Source organism: Gopherus evgoodei, chromosome 2, assembly GCF_007399415.2.
Source record: "Gopherus evgoodei ecotype Sinaloan lineage chromosome 2, rGopEvg1_v1.p, whole genome shotgun sequence".
Lineage (NCBI taxonomy): Eukaryota > Metazoa > Chordata > Testudines > Testudinidae > Gopherus > Gopherus evgoodei.
In genome coordinates, this window is record NC_044323.1 from 91,603,275 (window position 1) to 91,617,199 (window position 13,925).

The 13,925-nt window shown below is 38.1% G+C and overlaps 1 protein-coding gene across 5 annotated transcripts in view; it reads right to left on the reverse strand.

Moving 5' to 3' along the window:
• AOAH (acyloxyacyl hydrolase) overlaps positions 1–13,925 on the reverse strand; it is a 120,446-nt gene that overhangs the window by 34,434 nt on the left and 72,087 nt on the right. For all 5 annotated transcript variants that reach the window (XM_030551363.1, XM_030551365.1, XM_030551364.1 and 2 more), the window contains exons 15-16: positions 8,077–8,113; positions 5,592–5,666 (exon numbers count right to left, since the gene is read on the reverse strand). In XM_030551363.1, the coding sequence (XP_030407223.1) occupies positions 5,592–5,666; positions 8,077–8,113 (112 nt within the window). The remainder of the gene's footprint in view (positions 1–5,591; positions 5,667–8,076; positions 8,114–13,925) is intronic.

Consider the following 13,925-nt stretch of genomic DNA (forward strand, 5'->3'; position numbering starts at 1 on the left):
CTGGGATTGTCAGTGAGACACAGCAACAAAGACTTAGGTTTTCATTGATCGGGAGTTTCAGTCGCTAGTGAGAGCAGATTTACCTTTCCCCTATTACATTCAGCAGTAAACAGCTTAGAAAAAATCCTGATGGCAAAATAAATTTGAATTAAAAAATGGGCTGCCTGGAGAATATCCCTCTTTTTTATATTATTCAAACAGCTATTTTATTATATACAAAACTTTCTGATATACATACACACACACACTTACTGTACACAGTCCTGTTACTTACACTCCACTGACTCTAGAGATAACAGGCCAGTTTTAAGAACACGGCCCTGCAAAGCAAATCCAGTCCTCATCTCTGTGGCTAAGATGTCCCCAAATTGTGCAATTGGTGGTGTTCTGCAGTGCAAGAGAGGGCTACCCATGCACCTGCCACAGGGCTCGGAGCCCAGCTCTGTGGGGCTCCCTGCGTGGAAGTGCACAGGGGACAAGTCATAAACAATCTGTGGAAGGAGCCTCCTGCATGGACACTTCAGCTCTATCTCCCCATCCCATAGTATGTTTATGTTTAAGTATCCATGGGGCTGAAACAGATGCCATCGAGTGGCCTCATTGAGTCCCTCCTCAGCTCCCCAGTACTCGATCTGGCTATCTGAGGTGGATGATGTGTAGAGGACATTACCATATACACCTATTTTTAGTGTAAAAAACGAAGTATTGTGTTTACAATTTGGCTCTCAAAAGTGCTTTCGAAATGGACATTTAAGATTCTGTGGTTAAAATTCAGAATGTGTATGTGTGTATGCTGCCATGCACAGTATGGAACAAAATCTTATTGAATGCAAACTACTGGGAAATTGTACTAAATGGGCCATGCCCTGGTATGGGGTGAATGAGTTTAGGTTTACACTGCTGCCCTCAATTTGGAGTTAAATTGTCTTAAAGTCATTCATGAGAGTCTAATACTATTGCTTTCTATTAGTGCTGACTAATGCTGTAAAACAGTTCCCACTCATATTCACTCTCAGTTTAAAATGAATGTACTTCAGTCATGCATGTGCCCTTTTTGCTTTTGCTCTCCACAAACGTTCATGCAATCAGTGTCTGCAGAAAGTGATTCTAAAGTCACATGCACAAGAATTCATGGAAAGCAAATTTGAGCTTTGTGTACCTGAGTATTCATACTGGAAGTGCTCAAGCCATGAAGCAGACACAATCCCATGAGACTTGTTTGACCAATCACAACAAAACACAGCTTGAAGATTGAATACCTGCAGAGAACTATTTATAATTTAGCCTTAGTGTTAAAAATATTGTGTCAGGTTCTTAAATGATGTTAACTGGTGTGGCTTCACTGAAGTAAGTGGAACTATACAGATATAAATTGAGGATTTGGACTAGTCGATACAAAAATGTTAAGTGCTTTCAATTAAAAAATGAATTAACAGCACCCGGGGATCTAACTCACATTGTGTATTGCTATATCTGTTATTATTATTACTCCTGTACTCTTTTTTCAACTTGTGGGCTTGGGGGCAGGTTACACTATTAGCAGTCAGGAGACCTGGATTCCATCCAGACTTACTTCTTGGGCAAGTCACTAAGGTTATGCCTATATAGCAAAGAAAAACCTATGGCTGGCCTGTGCCAGCTGACTCAGGCTCATGCGGCTTGGGCTGTGGGGCTGTTTCACTGTGATGTAGATTTCCAGGCTTGGGCTGGAGCGCTGGTTCTAGGACCCAGCAAGGTGAGAGGGCCCCTGAGCCCAGAAGTCTACACAGCAATGTAACAGCCTTGCAGCCAGAGCCCCACAAGCCCAAGTCAGCTAGCAGGGGCCAGATGTGGGTTTTTCTTTGCTGCGTAGACATACCCTAAATCTCCATGCCTCAGTTTCTTCATCTGTAAAGTAAGGACAATACTACTTCCCTACCTCAAGAGGGTAGTGCAAAGCTAACCTTAATGTTTGCAAAGAACAACAAACTCTGTGGAAAACAGGTGCAATCTCTTTTACAGCTGAATGTTGCATAGGTGGAGTCTTTGAAAAGGCTCTAGTTTTAGTTTTGGAGTATTAGAAATGTGCATTCGTAGGGAGGGAAGGAATCCTGCGGGACAGAACTATATGCTTAAGCAAGGATTTAGGATAATGTCATGTGCTGTATTTTGTATGCAAATTAATTATTAGACAAGATTCCTTGGTCTGCACTTAATCTTTGTTTGGTATATGTTTCTAAAGTGTTTAAAAATCCAGTGAGCTGGAAATCAAAAACAACATTCAGGCTTGAACCTACTAAAGTAACATAAGTAGTGACATTTAGCAATCAGATTTGCTGGTCTGCCCTTAAGTCACCTTGTTTAGCCCACAGGTATTGCAGCACTTACAGTTCAAAACCACCATTCTGATCTAAGGCCTGTGCAATATGTAAATACAATGGGTTGAACTGAAGATAAAGTGACATTCTTAACTCCAAGTTTTCCTACCTTTGTCCATTTATATTAGGCGGCTGCTATTCTAATGTATCTTTTTGTAATTTCCTTTCCATGATCATGTTTGAAACAAAAACAAACCAAAAAGATGTCTGACAGGCATTTCCATTTTAGTCTTTGCAACAGTTGCTTCAAGGCTTGTCAGAGAACACTAAGTATGGGTGCACTGTCAACACATCGTCAAAGGACATCATCACAGTTCTTGGACACAGTACTCTGCAATAGTTACATATCATGGCAATCCATAACACTAAGATATTCAGAAACTGATTTCTGTCACAGCACATTGTATCAATTCAGACCATCCAAATGTTAATGTGTGGATGTTTGATAAAATGCTACTTCGTGTCAATCTATTTTAAGGGGCTCTTACATTATTAAGGCCATATATTACCCTTGGAGCTACACACAGATTTCTCATTGTTATCTTAACACTAACACACCCACACACCCTGTTTAAAAGTTTGCATACTAACATGTTTTTGTCTGATAACTGACAGGAAGGAATTCCTTGCTGGGGGTGTGGTCCTTTAGCCCTTATTCATCAGAGTACTACAGGATTGGGCCTTCTGCAGAAGGCCAGATCAAGGCCTATGTACCACTTAAATACTCGAAACAGATTTCAGTGGGACGTCAACAGCTCACAGGCCTTGGGTTGGCCCTGTATACAGGGTAAATTTCACCCTTGGTCCTGAGATGCCCCAGTCCTGCAAACACTTACATAAGTGAATACATTTACACATGACTAGTCCCATAGAAGTTTATGGGAGTGCTCATGAGCATAAAGCATTTTCAGAACTGGGGACAGAAGGTAGTGGAACCAGTAATGGTAGCACTGTAATAATGAAATGTTAATCTATTCCCATCATACATCTCAGCTGTCCTTCATTTTAGACAGTGGATTACCTCCACTTCACACTAGTTTGCTATCATTTCAGTTGTAATGTCTTTAGACCATAAATACAGAATCATGAAAGAGGTTGTAGAAATGGTTTGTTATATAAAACGGAATGAGTACATTTAATAATTCCACAGCATTTTAAGCTTCTTGTACTACTTATTTTCTCTTCTTTTTTCATTTTGGGTCTTTGAGCCTCATTGTGTCCCACTTTTGCGCCTCAGCAGGCAGAGAGATATAATCTCCATCTGTCTTTATTTTTCTAACCCCATGACTGGATACTACAATGTGGGTACTAGAGGGAAAGTAGTGCATGTGCTGCCAATTTGTTATCTTTCTCTTCTACAAATGCCTATATTACTCACTGCCCAGCTCCCCACATGGGAGGAAATATTGGCATTTTAGTCATGCTTTGGCTAAGGATTGTTTCTGCAGTGTATACAGCAGCATTTATCTCTTTTGAAGAGAGAAATATAGGATTAGGCTGGAAGGTCTTTATTACTGCAATTTAAAGCTGCCTTAAGAGACATTTTTATATGTCCAGACTTTTGTTTAAAGTCATATCCAGTAGATGCTCTGCATTCAGTAGAACCTCTGTGGATGCCTCAAAACAAGTTTCCCTGTATATAGAGGCATCTTCTTGAAACCAATCCATGGTTTCCTTTCCGCTCAGTTCAATCTGTGGGAGCAGTGAATTTCTGTATAAGGCAGCAGCATCTTCCCTTCACAGAAAGAGTAACAAGAATGACTGTATTCTTATAACCCTGTCCTTTTGATCCCAGTAATTTTTTTGGTGGGAAACAGAGATCACAGAATATTTCACTACACAAAAGTACCACTGTCATGTGACAAAGGGGGAATAAATATTTTTTTAAAATAATAATAATAAATAGCATTTTAAAAAATCTACACAAATGGAGGAGGCAAAGAATAGTTTTGCATTGGGGAGGACAAATAATTTTGTAAAATAATAAAAAATTATGTTAGAGACAGAGGAAACCAGAGGGGTTACCTGAATTAGAGAAAGAAATATTGAAGAGTAAAGGAAATTCATAGATTCAAAGGCCAGAAGGGACCAATATGATCATATGGTCTGATCTGCATCACAGATACTAGCATTTGTACATTTCCAGAATTAGATAGATGTCTAAGCTGTTGCATGAAGATGCATAAACCCTGATATTTCATTTGTGTAATGATATTATGATTACATATTACCATGTATAGGTAGCATGTATTTGTCATTGTCATGTCTTGTCTATTACTGTCAACTTCATTATAGCCTGTTTCTGTTCCACGGCTTTAGACATATTACTGAGCCACTGGGTAATGTAATGGCTTTATTTTCTTATTAATAGCTCAGTACTAGGTTCTACTGTTATATAGCAGATTCTTGCCTCATTTTTTGAATGCACAGGTTGAGCAGTGTTGACTTAATAAGCAGCTATTCAATATTTTTTTTTCAGTGTCCAGCCTGTGGTCTGTAGCCTTATTTATTGCACACTATTCAAACCCTGCTCTATTGATTTCCTCATGGCTTCCTTATGGTGCGTCACAGACATTAATGAATTTATTTGCGCAACAGCCCTGTGAAATGAATAGATATTATTGTCCTCATTTTACATATGTGGAACTGAGACACAGAGAGATTAAGATCCAAAGTATACAGTAATTTGGGCACTGAATTTGAGATACCTGGGACCTGATTTTTCAGAATAATACGTTCAAAATACAGCATGTACTGACTTTAGGTAAGATGCCTGTACACTGCTTGTTGTTTTAAAATCTGATTTTCATTTATGCTTTGTTCCTACTGCTAAATAACACTTTGTTTTAAGAATGCTGTTCAGAGGCTCCTGAAAGGAAGAAACGCAAGCGTCCAGTTGGAGCTGAAAAGTGCTAATGACTGAACAACACAGCGTAGTGTCCCCAGGTCTGGGTTAAGAGTGGAAGAATCTCGTGATTTCACCTAGACATATGTAAGGGCAAGAGGCCTATCTGTGAGGTGATGCACTCTGAGAGATGCGAAAGGGAGCACAGTAGCAGCTAGCCCTGTAACTGTGACTAATATTTTTCCACACAGATAAAAAAGAGCACTGCTAACAACAAAAGCACATTTTAATTGAATAAAATAAGAAGATTGAAATGTTTCGCTAGTGAAAAGGCCTCCAAGCCATATATAGGGTAATATAAATGGTATTTTAGTTTCTTGACGCCTTACCCATTGCAGACATCATTCCCAATCGAAGCATAGATAACTATGGCTGGATTGTCCAACAGTTGATTCCTAGCCAAGCTAAAAAATATAAAAAATAAATAAGTAGCAATATTAATGTTGAAGACCATTGTCATACAGTAATTTGAATTACACACACTGCTTGTGAGAGCATACGCACATTGTGAAGTATTTCTTTTAGATTTAGGTTATGTTAGAATCATTCTAAATCTGTTTTTATTACAGTCTTATATTTTGGTAATTACATTTTTTTCATAATTCCCCTTTCCCCTGATATATTTATTTTCACTTCATTACAAGCTGTTATTCCATCTTCTTTGCATCAATCAGAATCTAAATCAAGCACACTCCTTTCAGGTAAAACCATGACTAAAGCATTTTAATTAGAAATTGGACAAGGAGGACATGTCTCACTCATGAGTACGTTTACACTAAGGCTTTGGGTTCAAGGTCGAATCAGGATATGGTTTTGGCAGCAACATAGGGTGACCAGACAGCAAATGTGAAAAATCGTGACGGGGTGGGGGGGTAATAGAAACCTATATAAGAAAAAGACCCCAAAATCGGGACTGTCCTTATAAAACCGGAACATCTGGTCACCCTACAGCAACATTGCTGATCTGTTGAGAGCTAAACTCTCAAGACTATTACCCAAGATGGAGGAAATCTCATTAAATCAGTTAATTTCATGATTATCAAAAAATTTGCAACATTCAGGGTGGAAGAAAATCTTACACAAATTTAAGTGGAGCTGGAAAATAGGCCCCTTCTGGCTTTGGAGCTGACCTGGAAATCCATAGAGGTAAGTTCAGATCCAGGCATTTGAACTGGAAACCACCTCACCCCCAAATGCAGAGAGGATCAGATTCCAGTGACTAATTAGCAAGGGGTCATTTCAGACTGAACATACATGTCCCCATTGGTGCATTTAGCCAATGCCCAGGACCTGAAACCTTGGCATTTCATTAATTCACATTTTTCCATGAATGTCCCATTGTATTAGAAGATCAGTTCAAAAGTCTCTTGTTCTGTTTTCATTGATCTATAAAGTATATGGTTTAAGTCCTAGTTCAAGAAGACACTGCTTATCTTCCTATGTACTGCACTGATAGCTGAGATCAGCTGGAATGCTCTTGCTCATCACCCCTATATCTGAAGCGGCTGGGAGCTGAAAGCAGAATGTGGTTGCTTAAGGCCCTCAACTCTGGGACTTCCTCTTCCTGTTGATCCAACACAGGCACAGTTCATTCAACTTCAGGGTACAGTGTAAGGCCCATCTATTCAGTAAAAGCTAAACTGGGCTGGCCTTGCCTGGATGCAGAAATATGGGGAACTGTGTAGGGGCCAGCCACGTGTGGCTAGGAATCAGAGCCATTGCTGTTTGCTAGGTTTCTGCCTTCCGGAAAGGGGTGGCAATGGGCCAGCCCATGGCAGAGCAGGCTAGGTGCAGAAAAACCGGCATTGCACCTATTGAAAGATTGTCACAGAAATAAGTGATACATCAAAACTTCACAGCATGGGTTAAGCTTCATTTACTACAGTCAAACCTTTTCCTCTTTAAAAACAAGTTGGCAAAGAAAAGGAGAAAGGTGAAAAAATATTTACAATCAGCAATGAGAAGACAAAGCTACACTTGAAAGCAGCTGCCATGCACACAGGAGTGCTGACAAGTAGCCACAGCCAAGAGGAACTGCTAAGCGCATTCATGGAGGGAAAAGAATTGAGTCACTGGTGGCTGGGGATGCTCAAGGAGACAGACATGTCTCTCTTGCTGGTGAAGTGGCCCAACCGCTCAGAAACACTTGTTTCTTCAGTGACTCAGCACTTCCTCCAGTTGTGCATTACAGATACAAGAGCAAAGAGTGAGGATCTATTACAGGAAAATCCTAAGGATCAGTTTTGATTGACCTGGGGTGTGGGAGCCACAGTGTACCTCCATCTATTAACTCTGAGTGTGGCAACTCAAACCAAACCTACTGCTCATCTAAATTCAGCTCAGACTTGGGGTTGTTGCTTGTTCATCCTCAGCCACTCAGCTTTATCAGCTTAAACTTCAGAAATTACATTCACAGAATAAGGCAAAGGGCCGGTTTAATAATTAATTTATGCTGATGTAAATCAAGAGTAACTCAATTGAAGTCAATGGAGTTACATCAGTGTAAACCTGGTGTATGGGCCTGATCCAGACCTCTTTGAAGTCATTGGAAAGACTCCCATTGACTTCCAGCTTTCATCCAGACACTAAGTATGAGGCAATTCAATCAAAAATGTTTTTATTTCAATTACTTATTCTTCATGATGCAGAAGAAATAGGCAGCTTTCCAGATATTGGTAGGTCATTAAATCTATGGTTTAGATTTGGAATCTATCTCAGCCAATATATTTTTGTTTTGGTTTGGTTTTTGGAAGGTAGAATTCTAACTAAACTACTGTACCTGCACCCAGAGTACAAATCCCATTTAGTGCTTACCTTTTCATTAACTCCAGAAGATTTTTTGAAGAACCACCTACATGATCAAACACAGTGAGAGAAAGAGAAATAGGGTAACACCATTAAAATTGCAGATCTCTAGAGTGAATTTGGTTTTTTTAGGGATGTAGCACACAATCTCCATGCCCTTTCTTTTGGGTTCTATTTATTGAATAAAAATCTTTTCATGGACCTCCTTTCCTCCACCTGCACAAAACAGTGCCAGCAACTGACCAACACTATAAACATGCTTCCACTGGTATTTTATATAATAGTGAAGGATCTGATTCAAAACTCCAGATTAAAATACTTCTGAACTTTTGGGTAAATTTGAATTTGGATTTGAATCTAGATTTGACTGCTTTGTCCACACAGTCATCTCCTGTAAACCAACCATCCTTGTTTGTGAATAGTCAAACTGCTTCTAACTTTCCCTGTAAATTGAGAAGTGACTCATTCTCACAATTTAATAAAAATGAATAGCCCACGTTTTGATAACCTTATAAGTGACAAGCATATGAAAAATGGGACTATGCCAAAAGCACCTTTCACAACATACGGTGCAGCTGTGAATTTCAGTAGCATTTCATCCAACTGGTAAGCAGCAGACCTCTGCCCTGGTGGGAGGGAAACCAGCAGACCCATCCCGTGGCATTCTGCAGTGAAGACTTCACTAAGACTTTAAATCAGGAAAATATCCCTGTTCTGAAAAGTACTTAAGCACATGCAATAACTTTAAGCAAGTGCTTAAAAACTAAGCTTGTGTTTAAATACTTTACTGAATCAAGGCCTTACTCATGTCCACAATCCTGTCACTCCATATTGACAAAGTCATTTCTGTCTCTCTATGGCCAATAGGAGAAAGCATAAGTAGTGACAGCAAGATGGTCACTGCAGCTATTTTGGAGGTAAAGAACAATAATGGCAGCAAGCTAATAACATTAAAATCTTTCTTTAATTTAATGTATAAAAGCCTGCACTTCAGAAAGGTATCCTCAGTTGTGTGTTCTCTTTAACTGGCTGGACTCTATAACAATCTATAATTGATTGATGATTTATTAAAAAACTCTATTAATCATGTATTAAACCTATATAAGCAATTATAAATGTAACCTTAATATAAAGTGACATTTTCTTTGCTTTCTTTTTAATATCAGAGGTGGGTATTTTTAACTTGTTGTATACTAGTTTTATGTATTGCAATTAGGTCACTAATGGCTACCCATTAGATAGGTATTTTGATTGGTACACACCAGATTATGTGGGAAATGAAAAGGGACACTGCTGAAATGTGCTGGAAGAGACAGGTTCCAAGTTGTGCCAACATTCAGCACTGGGCTGCTTGGCTGTAAATGTCTTATTGCTTAATGAACTTTTTGCTCCCTCAAGACAATAAAGCAATTTAAAATGTTAGGGTGCAAAGAAAAAGATTCCAGGTTTCTTCAAATACATCCAGTTGAACTAATATTCCCCAGACAACTGAGATGAAGATAACATTTTAAACTTCTAACTGTATTCCAGGCTGCAGTGAAATATCTGGTGCTTTAATGTTCAGTTGGCCAGAGTATAAGTTATCAGGCATAGTACTTGAGTTTTTCAGGTCAAAGGCAAAAAAACCCCAATACATCAGATCATAGCACAAAATAATTATGAAATATATGATAAATGGTGATTTGCAAAACTGAAACAATTACAGCATTAATAAAGAAGGGCAGGTTCAGAACTCTTAACAACAATTAGGGATATAGGGGTAATGTCTTCAGAAGCAAATAGTCTTTTTTGTATGCAGATAGTGAAGTTATTAAGCTACACGGAATATATATGTATACACCCATATATGCTTTACAACATAGTGACTATTATATTGTGGTTACACAGCAAATACAGTGTAATTACACCATGATAATGTTTTTAACTGCTAAGTATTACCTGTTCATATAGGGCCTGATTCAAAATCCACTGAAATCAGTGGGAGTCTTTCCATTGATTTAAGTGGGCTTTGGATCAGCCCATTCTGGAAATTTAATTACATTACTAAACTGCCTATTATCACCCCTTTGATTTCATACTTGGTTCATGTATTTTTAGAACTCAGATACATTAATTATATTGTATTTACACTATAATCACTCAGCCATGCAATTAATCTTTCAGTTATATGACTCTAGTGGTAATTACTGATAACAAAAAGTACAATTATAGCATAATTACACTCAATACATTATAAAATGCATGTATATACACTAGGGCTGTCAATTAATTGTAGTTAACTCATGCAATTAACTCAAAAAATTAATTGCGATTAAAAAAATTAATCATGATTAATTGCAGTTTTAATCACACTGTTAAATAATAGAATATCAATTGAAATTTTATTAAATATTTTGGATGTTTTTCTACATTTTCATATATATTGTATTCTGTGTTGTAATTGAAATCAAAGCGCATATTATTTTTGATTATAAATATTTACATTTTTCAATTCACTTCAGACAAGTACTGCATTCAAAAACAAAACAATGTAAAATTTCAGAGTCTACAAGTCCACTCAGTCCTACTTCTTCTTCAGCAATCACTAAGACAAACAAGTTTGTTGATATTTACAAGAGATAATGATGCCCTTTTTCTAATTTGCAATGTCACCAGGAAGTGAGAACAGGTATTTGCATGGCACTTTTGTAGTCGGCACTGCAAGGGATTTAAATGCCATATATGCTAAGCATGGTCATGCTTCGGTCACCATTCCAGAGGATATGATTCCATGGTGATGATGCTTGTTAAAAAAAAATTCATGTTTGTCATAAACAGATAGCTAAGGGTTAATGTCTCTTACACCTGCTATGAAGTAACCTGAAACACCTGACCAGAGGACCAATCAGGAAACAAGACTTTTTCAAATCTGGGTGGAGGGAAGTTTGTGTCTGAGTCCTTTGTTCTGTTCTTGTGCCTGTCTCTCTCTCGGCTATGGGAGGATTTCTGTCTCTTGCTTTCTAATCTTCTGTTTCCCAGTTGTAAGTACAAAAAAGATAAGACAGTGATTTATATGTTTTTTTATTTTGTATTTACATGTGTGTAGTTGCTGGAGTGCTTTGAATTGTATTCTTTTTGAATAAGGCTGTTTATTCAATATTTCTTTTAAGCAATTGACCCTGTATTTGTCACCTTAATACAGAGAGACCATTTTTATGTATTTTTTTTCTTTTTACATAAAACTTTCTTTTTAAGACCTGTTGGAGTTTTTCTTTAGTGGGGAACTCCAGGGAATTGAGTCTGTGCTCACCAGGGAACTGGTGGGAGGAAGAAGTCAGGGGGAAATCTGTGTGTGTTAGATTTACTAGCCTGACTTTGCATACCCTCTGGGTGAAGAGGGAAGTACTTCTGTTTCCAGGACTGGAAATAGAGAGGGTGGAATCCCTCTGTTTAGATTCATGGAGCTTGCTTCTGTGTATCTCTCCAGGAACACCTGGAGGGGGGAAGGGAAAAGGTTTATTTCCCTTTGTTGTGAGACTCAAGGGATTTGGGTCTTGGAGTCCCCAGGGAAGGTTTTTGGGGGGACCAGAGTGCCCCAAAACACTCTAATTTTTTGGGTGGTGGCAGCTTTACCAGGTCCAAGCTGGTAATTAAGCTTGGAGGTTTTCATGCTAACCCCCATATTTTGGACGCTAAGGTCCAAATCTGGGAATAGGTTATGACAATGTTATAGCTGTCTCAGATGATGACCCAGCACATGTTCATTTTAAGAACACTTTCACTGTAGATTTGACAAAATGCAAAGAAGGTACCAATGTGATATTTCTAAACATAGCTATAGCACTTGACCCAAGGTTTCAGAATCTGAAGTGCCTTCCAAAACCTGAGAGGGACGAGGTGTGGAGCATGCTTTCAGAAGTCTTAAAAAGAGCATTGATGCATGTCTCTTGGAATGGTGGTTGAAGCATGAAGGGACATATGAATCTTTAGCGCATCTGGCACATAAATATCTTGTGATATCGGCTACAACAGTATCATAAGAAAACCTGTTCTCACTTTCAGGTGATATTGTAAACAAGAAGCGGGCAGTGTTATCTCCTGCAAATGTAACCAAACTTGTTTGTCTGAGTGATTGGCTGAACAAGATGTAGGACTGAGTGAACTTGCAGGCTCTAAAATTTTACGTTGTTTTATTTTTGAATGCAGTTTTTTTTGTACATAATTCTACATTTGTAAGTTCAACTTTCATGATAAAGAGATTCCACTACAGTGCTTGTATTAGGTGAATTGAAAAATACTATTTCTTTTTACAGTGCAAATACTTGTAACCAAAAATAAATATAAAGTGAGCACTGTACACTTTGTATTCTGTGTTGTAACTGAAATCAATAAATTTGACAATGTAGAAAACACTCAAAAATATTTAAATAAATGGTATTCTATTATTAACAGTATGATTAATCATGCAATTAATTGTGATTAACTTTTTAATTGCTTGACAGCCCCAAAATACACACACAATGATGTCTGTGTGTGAAAAAGAGGTGGGTAAATACTGCAAATCAAAATCCTGTAACTATTAGATGATTTTTAAAGGAATCCACTTTGACTGTGTTCATGTCCCTCTCATGTTCATCTTTATGAATATTCTAGTAAAATAAATTCACTAGCAGAAATGTTCATCAAAAAAATAGATTTTAAGCACATATTGTGGAACATACACAAAAAGTAAGTTTCCAACACATAATTGTGAGTATCTGTACTGGAAACCTGATCCTGAGAGTTGCATTAATCCAACCAGAAAACAAAAATATGCCATGCGACCTACCAATCCACTTAAAACAGCTTGAGTTTAGGACTTCAGATATTGACTAAGTGTGATAAACTGATTGTGAATAAGCTATGCTCCAAAAAGTATTTCCAGAACTTATTCAACAAATAATTTTGAAGAGCAAATTAATTAGATTGGTGAACTGTTTACAGATCACTCGCAAACTGAAGAAAGAAGTGAAATTGCTAGAGAAAATGATTAGTTAGGAATTATTAACTTAGCTCATGTATTAAACATGTTGGAAAGCCACTCATGAGCATGTGTATCATTTCAAATGAGTGTGGAGAAAGCCTTTATACCATACCATCATGTATTCTGTATATACCACATACGTTACAGATAAACTATTTTAGGAGTATTCTGGAGAATTTTTATAGTTTCTAGTGTGACTATTTTTGTATCTCTCCATCTGTAAAGCAAGTGCCTTAGAGACCAGGAGTCCAACCATGCAGGGCTCAGATGGAGCCACAAAAATTTTCACAAATAACGTACAAGGGTTTTTCTGTCCCTTAAGACTGTCACAAATGTAACAGTTATCACCTCAGACCTCTCCATAGCTATAAATGTTTACTAGGTCATCTTGGGAAATTGGGACCCTCCAGTTCGCAATGGCACTGAAATCCCATTTTTAGCTTTATAGGATATTGGACATAGTTATGTTTCAGAAAGCTGTTACGGGCCATACCCTCAGTCTTTCCTGGCTCCCTTTGCACTGTTGCCCAGGATGCTGCTGTGGAACATTTCTCCACTGTGCACAGACATGTGGAATGCACAGAGATGTGCCTCACTGCAGATGCCTCAGAGTTTTCCACCCCCAAACAGCAAAACCACGGCACTCACAATGCACCCACCTATGCAGATGGGGCACAGGATTTTGCCAACCTGCAGTGATCAGCGTTCCTGTGTTGTAAAATGAACAAACATAGGAAACAAAACCTCAAACTTTCCACTAACCCTACCAATACCAAGAAAATAAAGTCTCCTTTAAGCACCTAAAACTTCACATATGCAACAATTCCTCAGCTGAATTTTGATAGACATATTTTTA